This window comes from Ostrea edulis, chromosome 6 (assembly GCF_947568905.1).
Source record: "Ostrea edulis chromosome 6, xbOstEdul1.1, whole genome shotgun sequence".
Taxonomy (NCBI): Eukaryota; Metazoa; Mollusca; class Bivalvia; order Ostreida; family Ostreidae; genus Ostrea; species Ostrea edulis.
The window spans coordinates 28,821,971-28,840,961 of NC_079169.1; the positions used below are offsets into that span (position 1 = coordinate 28,821,971).

Consider the following 18,991-nt stretch of genomic DNA (forward strand, 5'->3'; position numbering starts at 1 on the left):
GATGAAATGCCATCTGGCATATGTTTCGTCGACAAGAACGATATAGGTATCGTTACTGTCATCGTGCGTGGTCATATCTGTTTACATGGTTTTTAAAAATATGGAATAAAGATATTTCGCAAAACGAATATAGTGATTACCAAATACAAATCAATACGTTTGCGTTTCACAATTTTCTATTCGTAAAATTGAAAATGCATTTTATTTTTATTTTCGATTTGACATGTTGGGAAGAATCGGCGGAATTAAAAAAAAAAGTAGAAATTTGCATTTTATTTTTTTCCCAATTCCCCAGAAATTAGGGTCGGCGGATCCGTAAACCAAGAAATAAAAAAACTGTGGCCTAAATTCTAATGTTAACCAACAGTATAAAACAAGATGTGTTCTTAAAATTTCACTGCCTTCAAAAGTGCATACACTGATGAAAGACTTTAAATAATAGGTGTATTAACATTAAAACATCAAAACATAGGACTAATTTGGACTCATCCTCAAGTCATAACCCTGGGTTTTGATTGAAATTCACCATTTTTTGTACATCCTTTTCTGCTATTCCTAAGTATGCATTTAGATTTTATACAGTATCAGCAAACTTACACATAAATACTATATACTAAGTTTGGCCCCACCCTGGGGTCAGAACCCTTACTCTGGGGATCATCAAATTTACAAATTTGGTAAAAGACTACCTGCTCTATCCATTTAGCTTCAATTTAGTATCAACAGCACTAAAGAAGATGTTATTTAAGTGCTTTACACAATGTCATAAACACTATATACCAAGTTTGGCCCCACCCTGGGGTCAAAACCCCTACCCTGGGGATCATAAAACTTACAATTTTGGTAGAGCCCTTCCTGCTCTCCATCACCATGCATTTAGTTTTTCTTACACATGAGCAGTTCTTGAGAAGAAGATTTTTGAAAATTGGTCAACTTGGGGCAGTTTTTGCCCTGCCCCTAAGGCTTCAGGAGTACTGGAGACCTGAAATTTATAATTTAAGTCCCCTTGTCCCAAAGATACTTCATACCAAATTTGAAAAGAATTGGAGTGGTAGTTATCAAGAAGAAGTTAAAAATGTTCAATTGTTAACGTACAATGGACGGTGCGCGACGACGGACGACAACTGATCGCAATAGGTCACCAGAGTTTAGGTGACCTAATAAAACATACCTAAAAACATACCTAAAAGACTTGTCTCTCTCATTTGATGGTAAAATCATACTTCATAAGAGGTGTTTTAACGAGACATTAGATAAAATCTTGATGTAATGAGCTACCTTAAGGAAGCATGCTGCTTTCACATATATTTTGCCTTTTCTGGTCCAGAGCTTTGTGAGATTTTTAAAAGATGTCACGATTTTTCACTATTTCTTAATCATTACCCCCTCTATAAGGGTATGACTCTTAATTCCTTGGAACAATTTGAATTCCTTTTACCAAATAATGCTTTACGGCGAGTTTAGTTGAAATTGACCCAATAGTTATGGAGAAGGCCCACAGGCCTTATGGGTCACCTGAGTATTAGTGCCCAACCCTTTGTCTTTAATCTATTGACAATAATAAACATGCAAGTTCAATTCAAGTTTTAGTTAAAAGTATCACTAGTCCCAAAGACTATAAAATCTACAAAAAATGTCCTGTTCTGCTTATCTAATAAGTTAAATTTTAAGTTTTCAAAAACAGTATAAAACAAGACATGTTCTTAAAATTTCAACGGTCCCAAAAGTGCTTATACAGATGAAAGACTTTACATAGTATAAAATATACAACATTGACATAATGACCAATTTTGACCCGTTCTAGAGTCAAAAACCCTAGAATTGCGAAATTTACAATTTTTGTATATCCTTTTCTGCTTTTCCTAAATACGCATTTAGTTTTTATATCGCATCAGCAAACTTAAAGAAGTCACTCAGATGATAAACACATTAACTATAATAATCCTGGAACCAAATCCCTCACTCCCTTGTCCCAAAAGATGCTTCATACCAAATTTGAAAAGAATTGGAATGGTAGTTCAATTGTTACACAACGGACGACATACAGACCAATTGCAATATGTCGCCTGACCTAAAAATGAATCCACACAATTTGGAATATTTGCATATTAATATGATATAGCAATATCCTTCTGTGACATCATACAATGCACTTAATGAATGCATCCTATCCCTTAATGAACTATCAATTATTACTTTCTATTTTTAAATTAAAGTAAAATACAATACATAACAGATGATACTGGTGCTTACCTTTGTGTCATCATTCGACATGTCTCATTGATGCAGTGCTGGAAATGACTAATGCCATTTAATGGTTGACTACTGTCTTCAAAATCACTGAAAAATTCACCCAAATACTGTAAATTTATCATACACTGGAAAACATTCACCCAAATACTGTAAATTTATCATATATTGGCAAACATTCACCCAAATACTGTAAATTCATTATATAGTTAGTAAATAATATTCATGTAAATTTGAAAAGCTTCGAACATGAAATCAAAAGTTTTGATCTTTCTGTTTATTACTAAGAAGTGCACTGTAGTATATGAAAATGGTGTTCACATCAAAAAAAAAAAAAAAAAAAGATTCATAAAGTTATTATCAACTGTTGTTAGGACATAACATAGCTCACCTATCCCCCGTATCAAAAGACAACATATCTCACCTATCCCCCTCATCAAAAGACAACATATCTCACCTATCCCCCACATCAAAAGACAACATCGCTCACCTATCCCCCTCATCAAAAGACAACATATCTCACCTATCCCCCACATCAAAAGACAACAAACATAGCTCACCTATCCCCCGTATCAAAAGACAACATAGCTCACCTATCCCTCTCATCAAAAGACAACATCGCTCACCTATCCCCCGCATCAAAAGACAACATCGCTCACCTATCCCCCTCATCAAAAGACAACATATCTCACCTATCCCCCACATCAAAAGACAACATCGCTCACCTATCCCCCTCATCAAAAGACAACATCGCTCACCTATCCCCCTCATCAAAAGACAACATAGCTCACCTATCCCCCGCATCAAAAAAAAACATCACTCACCTATCCCCCGCATCAAAAGACAACATAGCTCACCTATCCCCCGCATCAAAAGACAACATAGCTCACCTATCCCCCGCATCAAAAGACAACATATCTCACCTATCCCCGCATCAAAAGACAACATCGCTCACCTATCCCCCGCATCAAAAGACAACATCGCTCACCTATCCCCCGCATCAAAAGACAACATAGCTCACCTATCCCCCGCATCAAAAGACAACATAGCTCACCTATCCCCCGCATCAAAAGACAACATCGCTCACCTATCCCCCACATCAAAAGACAACATAGCTCACCTATCCCCCACATCAAAAGACAACATAGCTCACCTATCCCCCGCATCAAAAGACAACATCGCTCACTGGGAAACATGACACTACTTAGCCTATACCCCTAGTGATTTTTTTGGGGCCAAAATGCCACCGATATTCGGCTGTTTCCCCTAAAAAAAATTAGCCATTTTTTCCCAATTATATATATATATATAAAGCACTAAATAATCACAACTAGGTACTGAAAATTTTCGCCCCAGCCCGGGGTCGAACCAGCGACCTACGGCACCCACCGCCTAGCAAGATTGTCAAACCAGTGCGTAAGTCCACTCAGCCACAACGACTTCCCTAAAAAGGAAGCTTTGTTATGCTCCTAAAGCGCTTTGAATCTACACTATGTCAGAAACCTTTCATGTAAATGTGAACTTCTTTGGCCCAATAGTTCTTGAGAAGATTTTTCCTATATATTTGTATGTAGAACTTTGATCCCCCCCCCCTTGTGGCCCCATCCTACCCCCCCCCCCCCCTTAGGGGCCATGATTTGAACAAACTTGAATCTGCACTATGTCAGAAAGCTTTCATGTAAATATCAGCTTTTCTGGCCCAGTGGTTCTTGAGAGGAAGATTTTTAAAGATTTTCTCTATATATTTGTATGTAAAACTTTGATCCCCTATTCTGGCCCCATCCTACCCCCGGGGGCCATGATTTGAACAAACTTAACTCTGCACTATGTTAGGAAGCTTTCATGTAAATATCAGCTTTTCTGGCTCAGTGGTTCTTGGGAAGAAGATTTTTAAAGATTTGTCCTATATATTTGTATGTAAAACTTTGATCCCCTATTGTGGCCCCATCCTACCCCAGGGGGCCATGATTTGAACAAACTTAACTCTGCACTATGTTAAGAAGCTTTCATGTAAATATCAGCTTTTCTGGCTCAGTGGTTCTTGGGAAGAAGATTTTTAAAGATTTTTCCTATATATTTGTATGTAAAACTTTGATCCCCTATTGTGGCCCCATCCGACCCCCGTGGGCCAGGATTTTAACAAACTTGAATCTGCATTATGTCAGAAAGCTTTCATGTAAATCTCATCTTTTCTGGCTCAGTGGTTCTTGAGAAGATTTTTAAAGATTTTTCTTATATATTTGTATGCAAAACTTTGATTCCCCTTGTGGCCCCATCGTACCCCTGGGGGCCACAAATTTAACAAACCTGAATCTGCACTTCAGCTTTTCTGGCTCAGTGGTTCTTGAGAAGATTTTTAAAGATTTTTCTTATATATTTGTATGCAAATCTTTGATTCCCCTTGTGGCCCCATCCTACCCCTGGGGGCCATGATTTTAACAAACTTGAATCTGCATTATATCAGGAAGCTTTCATATAAATCTCAGATTTTCTGGCTCAGTGGTTCTTGAGAAGATTTTTAAAGATTTTTCTTATATATTTGTATGCAAATCTTTGATTCCCCTTGTGGCCCCATCCTACCCCTGGGGGCCAGGATTTTAACAAACTTGAATCTGCATTATGTCAGAAAGCTTTCATGTAAATATCAACTTTTCTGGCCCAGTGGTTCTTGAGAAGAAGATTTTTAAAGATTGTCCCTATACATTTGTATGTAAAACTTTAATCCCCTATTGTGGCCCCATCCAACCCCCGGGGGCCATGATTTTAACAAACCTGAATCTGTACTATGTCAGAGAGCTTTCATGTAAATATCAGCTTTTCTGGCTCAGTGGTTCTTGAGAAGATTTTTAAAGATTTTTCCTATATATTTGTATGTAAAACTTTGATCCAACCCCCGGGGGCCATAATTCAAAATCTGCACTACCTAATTAGGTAGTAATAAAGCTTATCTATAAATTTCATCTTTTCTGGCCCAGTGGTTCTTGAGAAGATTTTTTAATGACCCTACTTTATTTTTACCTTTTCTTGATTATCTTCCCTTGGAAGGTGGCCTGGCCCTTTATTTTAATAATTTAGAATTCCCTTTATCTAAGGATGCTTTGTGCCAACTTTGGTTGAAATTGGCCCTGTGGTTTTTGAGAAGAAGTCAAAAATGTTAAAAGTTCACAGACGGAATGATGCCGGACTATGGCTGATCAGAAAAGCTCACTTGAGCTTTCAGCTCAGGTGAGCTAAAAAGTCCAGAAAAAATTCATGCTATTTTTCTAAGTTCAAGGGCAATAATTTAGTGAAAAATCAACGGACCAAGACGAAACTCGAACTTGATCTGTAACTTGTTATGGCAAAGCAATGTACCTAATATCAAATGAATATCTGAAAGCACAACCAAAAAAAGTCTGGAAAACTGATAATTCACACTCTTTCTCTATAATTAAGTCCAAGGGCCATAACGAAGTAAAAAATCAACGGACCGGGACCAAATTCGAACTTGATCAGTAACTTGTTATGACAAAGCAATGTACCAAATATAAAATAAATATCTGCAAGAACATAGAAAAAAAGTGCGAAAAATTGGACTGATGGACAGACGGACGGACGGAGCGCAAACCTAAAGTCCCCTTCGACTTCGTAGGTAGGAGACTAAAAACAAACTTGGTAGCAATTCAAATCCCAGTCTATAGCCTGATTTGTGACATCATTTTCACAATTTTACAACAAATTAGATCTCATTGTGAATTTTCATAATAGCTCTCACACAAGGGCTTTTATTAATTTTCGTACACTCCTTACAAGTGAAAATTATAAGAAAAAATATTGAGAACAGAATAATGATTGTATTTATAAATATAAATCATATAAAAAATACCATCCTTAAATACAAATTTGTCCTTTAGAATATTAGGCATGTTAGTATTATACGTGCATGCTATAATATTTGTCATTTCAAAATGTCTGTAATTATGAAAGAAAGAGTAAGTATTTTGCTGATTTTATGAGAGTGCAATACACCCCCCTCCCACCCCCCCACCCCCGATATCATTAGATATGTAACCCCCTTTTGTAATGTATACATCATTAATGGAACAAGTCAAAACATCACTGTCTAGGGATAGAAGTGAGTGTAAATCTTACTAGATAACTATCTGTTCTTTAAAATTATTTGTAGTGCGACAACTGCATTTGCGCTCCAACACAATTTTTCTCTTCATCAGCTCACAAATGAAATTGTTGAGTTTAAAGTCTGATAAGACAATCCTTTTCTCATCTGCTGGTATCAATTCCAAGTGTTGTAGGAGTCTCACCATTCCTCTTGTTGAATCGCTTTCATCCAACATTTGGAGAATGAGCTGAAATTGTATATACATGTATAGTATATTACAGTGAAATTGTATATATACTATATTACAGTGAAATTGTATTTATAGTATATCACAGTGAAATTGTATATATACTATATTACAGTGAAATTGTATTTATACTATATTACAGTGAAATTGTATTTATACTATATTACAGTGAAATTGTATATATACTATATTACAGTGAAATTGTATTCATACTATATTACAGTGAAATTGTATATATACTATATTACAGTGAAATTGTATATATACTATATTACAGTGAAATTGTATTTATACTATATTACAGTGAAATTGTATTTATACTATATTACAGTGAAATTGTATTTATACTATATTACAGTGAAATTGTATTTATACTATACTACAGTGAAATTGTATTTATAGTATATCAGTGAAATTGTATATATACTATATTACAGTGAAATTGTATTTATACTATATTACAGTCAAATTGCAGGCAACAAAATTAAGGGGAAATACTCGCTAAATGCGAGTTAAAAATTGAAATTGCGAGTGAAAAATCACAAGTGATCGCAACTTTTTAAAAACCCAATCTCTTTTTCCAGATTTCCTTGGTTTATTGGTTGTACTTTGAAATTTACAATAATGTTTGCATAGAAACGCTTTACAGAATGAATATACAAGTATTGAAAAAGTAAACATGGATCGAATAAACAACTAAGACCAAGGTCATCTCAGTCAGTGATGTTGAAGATGGCCTACTTCATGCACACTTCAGGCGTCTCAGAGACTTCTGATTTAAATAGCAAGCATGTTGATCTCGTCCGTGTTTACATGAAACAACACATGAAAGTGTTAGTGTCACCACTTCACGTGATGTCCTTCTGTAGTCCATAGACAACTCCTTAGGATCTCCGTAATGGTGCAAATGTGGGAGTGAACATTTTCAATCATTCTAAACATTTGCCAACTTTCTTTATGTAAATAAAATGATATTCTATGTTTCTTAGTCAATAATTTAATTCTTATTGTATCCTCGTCTCTGATTGGTCAAATTCCAATTGAGGAACGCAAGTTATTTTTGTATAACCTGGTTTGGTTTGGGGACACACCCCCTTGACAACCAGATGTCGGAACTATTTTTTCTCTCTCTCTCTCTCTCTAAAGGACAAGGTACGGTTTTAGCCAAAATCTGCCCGGCGTTTATGGAGGAAAATTATTTTGCGTTGCAGATATTTTCCTGTCAAATTCCTAAAAGAGTAACTTATAGTAACTCTCAAAAGCATATGGAAATCAACTCATCTACGCGCATGCATAGTACATAATCAAATAAAGTAAGAGCTTTCAGGCTATTTGTGGTGTTTTCATGGTTTTTGTATTGATAAACTTGTGAAATTGAACACCTCTTCCCTCGTCGCCCGAAATAATTTTATATGGATTAAAAATTTACTAAATAATTTACAATTCCTCTTAGTTTCATTCCGGGCGACGATGGAAGAGGGGTTAAAATATCAGTTGAAAGATGCTAACAAATTCGCCATCGTGACGCAATTTGCGTTGATCGTGGCGGTTGAAGAGGAAACGAGAATAATTTGAGTAGTAAATATATTTTCAAATAATATATGCTCATATAGTTATTTATTTAAACACACTGACATTTATTAAAATCATCATAATAATGATAAAAATCCGGATAAATTTAAGCCTATCTTACAGACCGGATGCCATTTTTGTTGTTATGACTATAGTGTAAACAGAACGGTATATAAATAGTACCAACCGACGATTCGTGAGAATTCATGTTACATACCAGGCAAACTACATTTAAATAGTTTATATAACGATGGATGATTCTTTTAATAAATAATATATTCCTTGAAGATTCAAGCATTATTTTTTACCATTCACATTCATTTGATTAAATGGGAAACGGCAGGTAACAGCAGACGACAATATCCACCTAGGTACGTACGTACATCAGTGACGTATTTAGCGCGAGTGTAACATTTTATATTTTTCAAAGACAACAATTTATTTGTCAGAAAGTTTACGATGGTTATTCACAAATATAAGATTTTAAGCACACTATCTATAAATATACACCACCGCGGTGGCCGAGCGGTTAGAGCGATCGCCCCGCATGCGGAAGGCCCAGAGTTAGAATCCCGGCCGCGACAGACCGAAAGACCGAAGTTGTTAAACAGGTAGTGACAGTTTCATCGCCAAAGTGCTCGGCATCAAGTGTCAATGTCACGGGTCTTTGGAGATGACCTTAACACTGGATGACCGGTGTTGACCTTAACACCGGATGACCGGTGTCACAATATGGCACTGGGGGTCTTCAGTGTTCTAATATATCTGCAATCATGGTTACAAAACTATTTCGTTGTTTGGGGAACACTAATTCACTTTCATTTTTGAAAACACAATACAAAACCAAAAAAGTTTGTGTAGCTAAGATAGGGATTAATATACATTTCTTGCAAGGCACTTTTTACTAAGGAATATTTGTTACTCATTAAAATAATTTTTAAATTGAGGTGCCTGAAAGATAATTTGCTCCATATGTGTTACTCGTATTACTATATATATTTTAATTTACAATGATTGAAATAGATTATAGGCGCATAGATCTTTTTTTTAAAGGGGGGGGGGGGGGTTGACTTCTCGAAAACATTGACAAACACAATAATTGGGATTTTGGTATCATTGGAGTGGGTTGATTACATGTATCCAATGTATCACTGACAATTACATTTCATCTATCTTTCTTTACTACTATAAAATGCAGTCTGGGGGAGGGGGGTTACACAAAGCGAATACACAACATATTGGTAGATCTATATATAAATATAATATTGAGACTCGCAATATTGAGCATTCCGTCAAAATTTTGTTTTTCTCCATTCGAGATAAATATACGATGTATGTATATACTTGCATAATGAGAAAATGCAGTTTAGATTTGAATGGTTTTCTTTTATCATGGGGCAGGGGTTGGTAAGCAAGTCTTAAGTTTTATTTCTCTTGTATGAACTATCGAATGATTTTTGTATTTTACAACTTTTAAGAGGGTTTCTTTGAGCAAAAGTGGATACAATGACACTAAATTGCGCAAACCAAGTGTTGGGGTGTACCAGCTTTGTATCGCTCAGTTGTATAGTACCGAACACATTGACGATTTTTTGTGGAGAAGCCTGATAGTGGTGAGTGAGAGTGTGTGAATATGTGCATAAGAGACGGTCTGTTTGAGGCATGGTATATTTGAGATTGAGAGAGAGATTGAGAGAGAGAGAGAGATTGAGAGAGAGAGAGAGAGAGAGAGAGAGAGAGAGAGAGAGAGAGAAGAGAGAGTTTGACTTAAAAAGTTTTTCATGTTTTGTTTGTTTATTTCACGTCCTTTCGAGAACTTTTCTCTCAAATTGAGAAATCATCAGCTGTATGTGACGTACCACATATAAAACCTATGATTAGCATTTAAGGCTATAGCATTGATTTTTTTTAACGTGCCAATACCTGTTGTGACACAGGACCTCCTTTTTTAATGTCACGAAAAGCTGAAGATATCGAATAGTGATGCATTCGAATTTGCGTAATTTCTATAAAGAATACAACAAACATGGACCCCTGGACACAGTCGAGGTGGCATCAGGTGCCTATCTGAAAGACCCGTGATTCTCACTTTTGTCGAGCGTTTGTCGAAGAGCACATGTATGTCAACGTCTCAGGTTCAACGTGGCATGTCATGAGCGGGGTTCAAACACACTATACCTCCCAGTTACGAAGCGAATGCCCTACCACTGATAACTGTAACCGTTTCATAATTATCTTCCCTTTGAAGTTGTGTTTTTAGTTTCTCAGAAACACTGCGTTTTTTCCTGAGTATACATATGAAATGGCATTTTGCTCCAACTTAATACCACGCATATAAATATTGAGAATATACATATATGGAATATTGCGTATGCCAATTAAAAACAAATACCGATGAATTCTATTGTGTTCCGATTCGTGAAGAATTACATTGGTGATAACCCAAACTTCGCATAAAATTCAGTGATTTGAATTTGAGCTGCCTTTGATGTCATCATTTTTTTTCCGAATGCACGCGAAACTCTAACAAATATAAAAAAAAATCTTAAAATTCGCCACAATAAAGGAAGTTGGAGACAGAAATAAGAAATCACTGTTACCAGTATATAAATGTTTCTTTAATTAATTTGGTGTTCAAACCATTATATTTCTGCACCAGAAAAGCTTTCCGTGAATACCTGCAGTTTTTGCCCCTGTGCGGCATATCTGATGTGGTTTCAATTTCCATTTAATACCCATTCAAATCAGTACAAAAACCAATAATTTCGCATTTATTAAGAATTAATACTTCTATGTGTGTTTTCCTACTCAAAACATCGCTTGGGGAGAACTCTCGTATATTACGTCAAAATTAACGTCAAATTTCGTGACGTCGTCAGGTTAATATAAAGTTTTCCGTTGAATATATTACAGCTACTATGGTAGAAAAAGAATAACAATGGTCATTTTCATAAATGGCACATTCTCAAATGCCAGATTTAGTATTTTGGTGAATTTCCTTGACAGGGCAGATTTTGGCTAAAACCGTACCTTGTCCTTTACATCGCAGCACTGTTTTCAGCCTTCTATGGAATAGAAAGTCAATGTGCACAATAAAATACTTTGGTTTGATACACATATTGTTTTCTCGTTGTCAATATTAGCATCTAGGCCTATACTTGTACGCAAATCACTTTTGTAAAACATCTTTCTCTGTATGTATGGTCGAATAATACTATTAATAGATTAAAACAAAGATATTATATTCGAATTAATGATTTGCCAAGTAACCATTACCCTGTTCATTTTGAAATACATTTCTCACTGGGGAAAAGGAGGGGGTGCGTTGTTTCATTCCTTGATCCGTCTTTCAACAAAGCAAACAAAAATTCATACGTCACATTTTATCACATGACGTCAGACACATTGACATGTGGATCGCTATTTGTTACTTGCTTACATATTTTCTTGTGTCGGATTTACTATAAGCGACAACATTGCATAAAAGGGTAAGTTTTCGTTTAGTAGAAGTTTTCACAGAGTTCAAGCCGTAAATTATTGCATTTTCTGATATTTGAAGATTTATTTTGGGTAGGCCTAAACAATGCAATTTCCCGTATTTTCTCAATCTGTCGGAGATGAGCGACTTCAAAGTCGATCTCTATCTCTGAAGGGCAGCGAAATACGCATTACATGGATAGTCTACACATATTTTCCATCATGATAAACTTCACTTTCGATACAATATTTTGATAAATGGCTAGGCTCCGTAGAACTAAGATTAAAGATGGCGATCTTTGGCTTCGCAGCTAGATGCTTCGTGTCGCTGTTGCTAAGTAAATCATTGCACGGCTTGGTTGACTTGTATTTTTCCGAGTTTATGTACATTTTGATAAACGAAGGTTAGCATCTTTGTCTCTTGCATTAAATTATAAGGAATGACTTTAATTCTGGGGCAAGTTATACGAGTATAACCTGGTTTGGGTCAGTTTACGCTTTTTTATAATCTGCTTCACGGATTATAAAGCGTAAACTGACCCAAACCAGGTTATACTCGTATAACTTGCCCCAGAATTAAAGTCATTCCTTAAATATATTAATTTGCAACTTACAATTTGTGAGGTTCTATTCTATCGTTTTCAACAATTTCAATTTCAATATTCCAATTTCTCAATTTATATTTGTGTGCCATATTTGATGACTGCATGAAGTTTCAACTTCCGATTGTCAAGTTATTGCATATGCCATAAAAGGTAGTATTTACATCAATGGACAAGTACGGAGGAGAAAGCTATTTCATCAGTATTAAAAAGGTTTAGATTTTAAAATATCAAGTTGAAAAACGAACAGCAGAGTATAAATTATTTCTGCAACAATATGGACTTCCTTTCTTTGTCAGAGTGGCTCGAGTAACTACTTTCACGCAGATTGTCAATGTTTAGGTTTTTCAATAGATCCACCTTCGAGATCTTGCGATAACAAGCATGGCGGAGCAGATGAAGAATTTTGCATGCTGTACATAATGTTTAATGAAAAACACCTTTATTAGACATGCCAGAGCACAAAATTGGTACTCCTTTGGGTGTAAACAACATTTGGGACTAAAACATGGAGTTTATCATTAGTTATTCATAAAATTATTTTGCACCATTACAGAGATCCTATGGAATTGTAGCCCTATCCCGAAAACGTCAGAATAAAAAAATCAGATAGGGCTACATTATTGCAGCTAGATACATACATGTATGTCAAATAATAATAGAAACAAACAAACAACTGGACAAAAAATACACATAACCACATACACTAACTAACAAGTGTCACAGATATTCATATCAAAACACACCAATAATGCAGGCCTAGCTATGAAACACTTTACATCCATTGCATCCATTCATTACCTCACCAGATAAGTGTGACTTGTACTTCATAATCCAGTGCATAATTATCTGTATAGCAATCAAACCATGAAAGTGGAATTATTTTTTGTAATCCATAATGAAGTTGATTTCAATTCAAAAATCAGGTTGGAGAGAATGTGAATCCAAAAAAGTCAGATAAATACATGTATAACTGAAGACAAAATTTTGGAAGTTATTCAAAAAAGATGTTCATTATACATGTGCAATATTAATAACTTTGAAACTGAATGCTGCGTTATCAACAAGAGTGGAAAGAGCTCATTTTTAACATGAAAGTTAGTGCAAGGTATACTAAATCGAACGTGATAAATTAGTCTAACATATATGCATGGACTTACACTTAGGCATTGTAGTGATTTTTATACGTATATAAATCTAAAAAAAAATTCATATTGCAAATTAAACTCACCTGTTTGTCTGAATGAGACGTAAATACACATTGCTATTGTTTGAATTTTATAAAAGAATTCTTTATATGAAAATGCAAATAACCCAAGCAAAAAAGCATAAGATTCGATGCTTGTGTAGAAGTTCTAACATGGAAAAAAAAGAGGCCCACAGGCCTTATCAGTCACCTGAATACTAGTGAAAAAGTATAACTACTTCCATGGGCTATGAAATCTAGAAAAAATTTCCTGTTCTGAATATCTAAGCTCAATTCTAATGTTAATCAACAGTATAAAACAAGACGTGTTCTTAAAATTTCACTGCCTTCAAAAGTGCATACACTGATGAAAGGCTTTAAACAAGAGATGTTTGTAAAACACAAATGCCCCCCATGGTGCAAAATTGAAAAGGGTTATACACACACATCATTTTATTGATAGTAGTATCATCAATTCAAAATATTGAGCAGACAATATCTTCCTATGTCAAGAGTGAATTGGCCATGTGACCTAAAAATCAATTGGGGTCATCTACTCCTTACGCTGTACCAGTGTACCAAGTTTGGTGTCAATGAAGCAAATAATTCTTAAAATATAGGAGACAATATATTACTATCTCCAGTTCAACTATTGACTTCTGACCTCCAAATTAATATGGGTCATCTTCTCCTGAAGATGTACCAGTGTACTAAGTTTGATGTCTGTCAAGCAAAAGGGTTATCAAGATATTGAGTGGACAGTATATTATATGTCCAGTTTGACCCTTGACCTTTTACCATGTGGTTTCAAAATCAACAGGAGTCATCTCCTGAATATACACCAGTGTACTAAATTTGATGTCTGTCAAGCAAAGGGTTCTCAAGATATTGAGCGGACAGTATATTCCAATGTCCAGGTTAACCCTTCACCTTTAAACATATGATCTCAAAATCAATAGGGATCATCTTCTCCTGAGGATGTACCAGTGTACCAAGTTTGATGTCTGTCAAGCAAAGGGTTCTCAAGATATTGAACGGACAGTATATTCCTATGTCCAGTTTGACCCTTGCCCTTTGATCATGTTACCTCAAAATCAATAGGGGTAATCTTCTCCTGAAGAAGTATCAGTGTACCAAGTTTGATATCTGTCATGCAAAGGGTTCTCAAGATATTGAATGAACAGTATATTCTATGTCCAGAGTAGATTGACCCTTGACCTTTTGACCTGAAAAACAATAGGGGTCCTCTTCTACTCATAACCAACCCACATATGAAATATCATTATCAATCAAGGAATGGTTCTCAAAATATTGAGCGGACAACATGTGGTCTACTGACCGACCAACAGTTGCAAACCAATATGCCCCTCTTCTTTTGGGGGGGGGGGGGGGGGGGGGGGGGGGGGGGGCAGGCATAATATATAGGTGTCTTGACATTAAAACATCAAAAGATATTTGGACTCATACTAAAGTCATAACCCTGGGTTTTGATTAAAATTCACCATTTTTTGTACATCCTTTTCTGCTATTCCTAAGTATGCATTTATATTTTATACAGTATCAGCAAATTTACACATACATACTAAGTTTGGCCCCACCCTGGGGTCAGAACCCAGGGTTCGACACTAACTTTTTTAGGCATTAGTCCAGCTGGACTAGTGCCTGATTACTTTTACTAGTCCGCATGGAATTTTATTAGTCCGTCATAAATAGGGAAATAAATGTGTAATTTAAAAACAAAAATAATTTATAACTAATACAATGTACTAAGTCTTATAATAGTAACTTTCAACTATTTTATTGTTTCTATCCTAAGATTAGCACACCCAGCGACAAAAGAGAATGCTTTTTCTCTCATATCTACGTATGTTAGACACGGACATTCTATGTAAGATATTTCTATCTTTCATATCACATGATGTAATAATCAATACACAACTAGCCTGCAACTTACCTCGCCTCAATTGACGAGCACTAGCGTCCGCAAAGCTCTTGTACAAAAAATGATAGATTGTAATATCCCTGATAATCTCCAGGTACATGTGACCGGACAAAAAAAAAATTCCTTGGAACAACTCTGTACACTCAACAACAGTCACAAATTCCTCATATCGAAAATTAAATGCAGTCAAGTACATTTATGCCATCCGGTGCATTATGTAATTTCACAAAAACCCAGCCCACACGGTCTACTAGTTCTAGGCCTACCTCCACATTCACTCTGCCGTCTACTGTCCCTATATGCGAAACAGGTGCCTCCAATGTCCATGAGACTCGAGTCCTTGCACGTGTGGAAAACGGTGCCATGCCCATATCCACCAACAACATGAGGCCCATGGGCCACATCGCTCACCTGAGTCACCTTGGCCCATATCTGAAGACTTTCCATATATATTTGCATGTAAAACCTTAGTCCCTATTATGGCCCCAACAACCCCTGGAGGCCACGATTTTTGCAAACTTGAATCTACACTACGTCAGAAAGCTTTCATGTAAATGTCAACTTCTTTGGCCCAATTGTTCTTGAGAAGAAGACTTTAAAAGATTTTCCCTATATTTGTATGTAAAACTTTGACCCCCCCCCACTTGTGGCCCCATCCTACCCCCCTCCCCCTGGGGGGGGGGGGGGGGCCATAATTTGAACAAACTTGAACTGCACTATATCAGAAAGTTTTCTTGTAAATATCAGCTTTTCTGACTCAGTGGTTATTGAGAAGAAGATTTTAACTATATATTTGTATGTAAAACTTTGAACCCCCCCCCCCCCCCTACTTGTGGCCCCATTCTACCCGGGGGCCATAATTTGAACAAACTTGAATCTGCACTATATCAGAACATTTTCTTGTAAATATCAGCTTTTCTGACTCAGTGGTTATTGAGATGAAGATTTTAACTACATATTTGTATGTAAAACTTTGATCCCCTATTGTGGCCCCATCCTACCCCCCGGGGGCCATGATTTGAACAAACTTGAATCTGCACTATGTCAGAAAGATTTCTTGTAAATATCAGCTTCTCTGACTCAGTGGTTATTGAGAAGAAGATTTTAACTATATATTTGTATGTAAAACTTTGATTCCCTATTGTGGCCCCATCCAACCCCCAGGGCCCATGATTTGAACAAACTTAAATCTGCATTATGTCAGGAAGCTTTCATGTAAATCTGAGCTTTTCTGGCTTAGTGGTTCTTGAGAAGAAGATTTTTAAAGTTTTTCCCTATATATTTATATGTAAAACTTTGATCCCCCCTTGTGGCCCCATCCTACCTCTGGGGGCCATGATTTGAATAATCTTGAATCTGCACTATGTCAGAAAGTTTTCATGTAAAAATCAGCTTTTCTGGCTCAGTGGTTCTAGAGAAGAAGATTTTTAAAGATTTTTCTTATATATTTGTATGTAAAACTTTGATCCCCCCCCCCTTTTGGCCCCATCCTACCCCCGGGGGCCATGATTTGAATCGGCAAAGCCTCGGGTTTCACAGATTTTTTGCAACCCTCGGGTGGAATCACCTTATATTTCATGGCTACTCTTAAGAGAGTCTTATAATCTACAGCCCCTTTTGCGTGTTCTTTACAAATTGTACAGAATAGCAGTCCTGTGCTTTTTTCCCCAAAATATAACAAGCCTCCATTTTTTGTCCAAGATTCCAGGAAATCTAGTGATCAGCGAGTCCGATCATACTCCCAATTACGTTCTTTCTTCTCAATACTTGTGTCTACTTTTCACTCTCCATACCTGCTTTGAAAAAGTTTGACAGCTTCTTCTTGTGGTTTGTGTCAAACTAATCGGTTTGTGTCAAACTAATCATGATCACTGAAACGCTTTACTTTACTCCAAGTAAGCGTTGACTTGACTAGGAATTACATGCTAGATAGCTAAAAATACATTTGGGGGTTTCCAGTAAATGGTTGACAATCGTACATCGATAATTCATACATGTACAAGTCGTTAAGCAGAAATTTTTATTAGTCCGACTGGACTGACTATAGGCACAGATTTTATTAGTCCGAATTAAAATTTATTAGTCTGAGACTAATGGACTGAAATTAGTGTCAAACCCTGGAACCCTTACTCTGGGGATCATCAAATTTACAATTTTGGTAAAAGACTACCTGTAGCTCTATCTATTTAGTTTCAATTTAGAATCAATAGTACTAAAGATGATGTTATTTAAGTGTTTTACACATAAACACGATATAAAGTTTGGCCCCACCCTGGGGTCAGAACCCCTACCCCGGGGATCATGAAATTTACAATTTTAGTAGAGGCCTTCCTGTTCTCCATCACCATGCATTTAGTTTTTCTTACACGTGTGCGGTTCTTGAGAAGAAGATTTTTGAAAATTGGTCAATTTTGGTCAATTTCTGCCCCGCCCCTAAGGCCCTAGGGGTGCAGGAATCCTGAAATTTACAATTTATGTCCTCCTTTTTCCAAAGATACTTCATACCAAATATGAAAAGAATTGGAATGATAGTCATCAAGAAGACGTTAAAAATGTCTATTGTTCACACATTTAATAACAGACCATTTTGGCCCCACCCTGATACCAAAACCCCTACCCTGGGATCATCAAATTTACAATTTTGGTAAAGGACTACCTGCTCTTTGTAAATTTTCATTTAGTTTCAATATAGTATCAACAGCACTAAAGAAGATGTTACTGAGGTGTTTTACACATAAACACTATATACCAAGTTTGTCCCCACCCTGGGGTCAGAACCCCTACCCCAGGGATCATGATAATTACAATTTTGGTAGAGGCATTCCTGCTCTCCATCACCATGCATTTAGTTTTTCTTACACATGTGCGATTCTTGAGAAGAAGATTATTGAAAATTGGACAATTTTGGACAGTTTTTGCCCCACCCCTAAGGCCCCAGGGTGAAAAGAATTGGACTGGTAGTTATCAAGAAGAAGTTAAACATGTTCAATTATTAACGCACAGCGGACAATAACGGACAACAACCGATTGCAATAGGTCACATGAGTTTACTCAGGTGACCTAAAAAACATAACAGAAGTGACTCACAATAAATATATAATATTTACACTATCTAAATGTATAAGCTGAGAATCCAAAGCTATAGGCACTTAAAAGTTACAAAAGTAATTTTCAAACGGTAGTGTTAAAACCACTGTTAGAAATAATGAAGAGGCATCTCGCCGAAAAACTAAATGCATTCTTTATAAGAAAAGATCGTTCAACGAAAACAAAATGTGGGGACAAAGGACAACGACAGTAAAACCATGCCCCCTTCCCCTTCTTCATTCTTTGTATGTTCGGAAATACATGTAGCATATACCTGTCATTGTCAATTGTTTGTTTGAAATACAAACAAATTGAAAACATGATTACTTTCCATTGTGTGTAGCGTGATGTGGACCGCAAACCAATTTACATTCATGCTCACACAATGGCAATGTTTATCTAACACTTGTTCTAACCATATGTATTTCAGTATAAACAGCTCTCGTAAAATTCCAGGTGGTGTTTTGAAGACTTGAAACCGGGGCATTGTCTTCTGTAAATGCAGACCTATAATTTTGTACCTTTTGTC

General features: G+C 36.2%; 1 protein-coding gene across 4 annotated transcripts in view; it reads right to left on the minus strand.

Annotated features, from left to right (window-relative positions):
* The window catches only part of LOC125683304 (uncharacterized), a 46,254-nt gene that overhangs the window by 13,786 nt on the left and 13,477 nt on the right, over positions 1-18,991 (minus strand). For 3 of the 4 annotated variants that reach the window (XR_008796300.1, XM_056142321.1, XM_056142320.1), the window contains 3 exons: positions 13,049-13,096; positions 6,382-6,596; positions 2,254-2,340 (listed from right to left, as the gene is read on the minus strand). Coding sequence is in view for 3 of the 4 variants with exons in the window: in XM_056142321.1 (XP_055998296.1) it covers positions 2,254-2,340; positions 6,382-6,596; positions 13,049-13,096 (350 nt within the window). In the remaining variant the exon portion in view is untranslated. The remainder of the gene's footprint in view (positions 1-2,253; positions 2,341-6,381; positions 6,597-13,048; positions 13,097-18,991) is intronic. The other variant, XM_056142322.1, reaches the window with a different exon arrangement.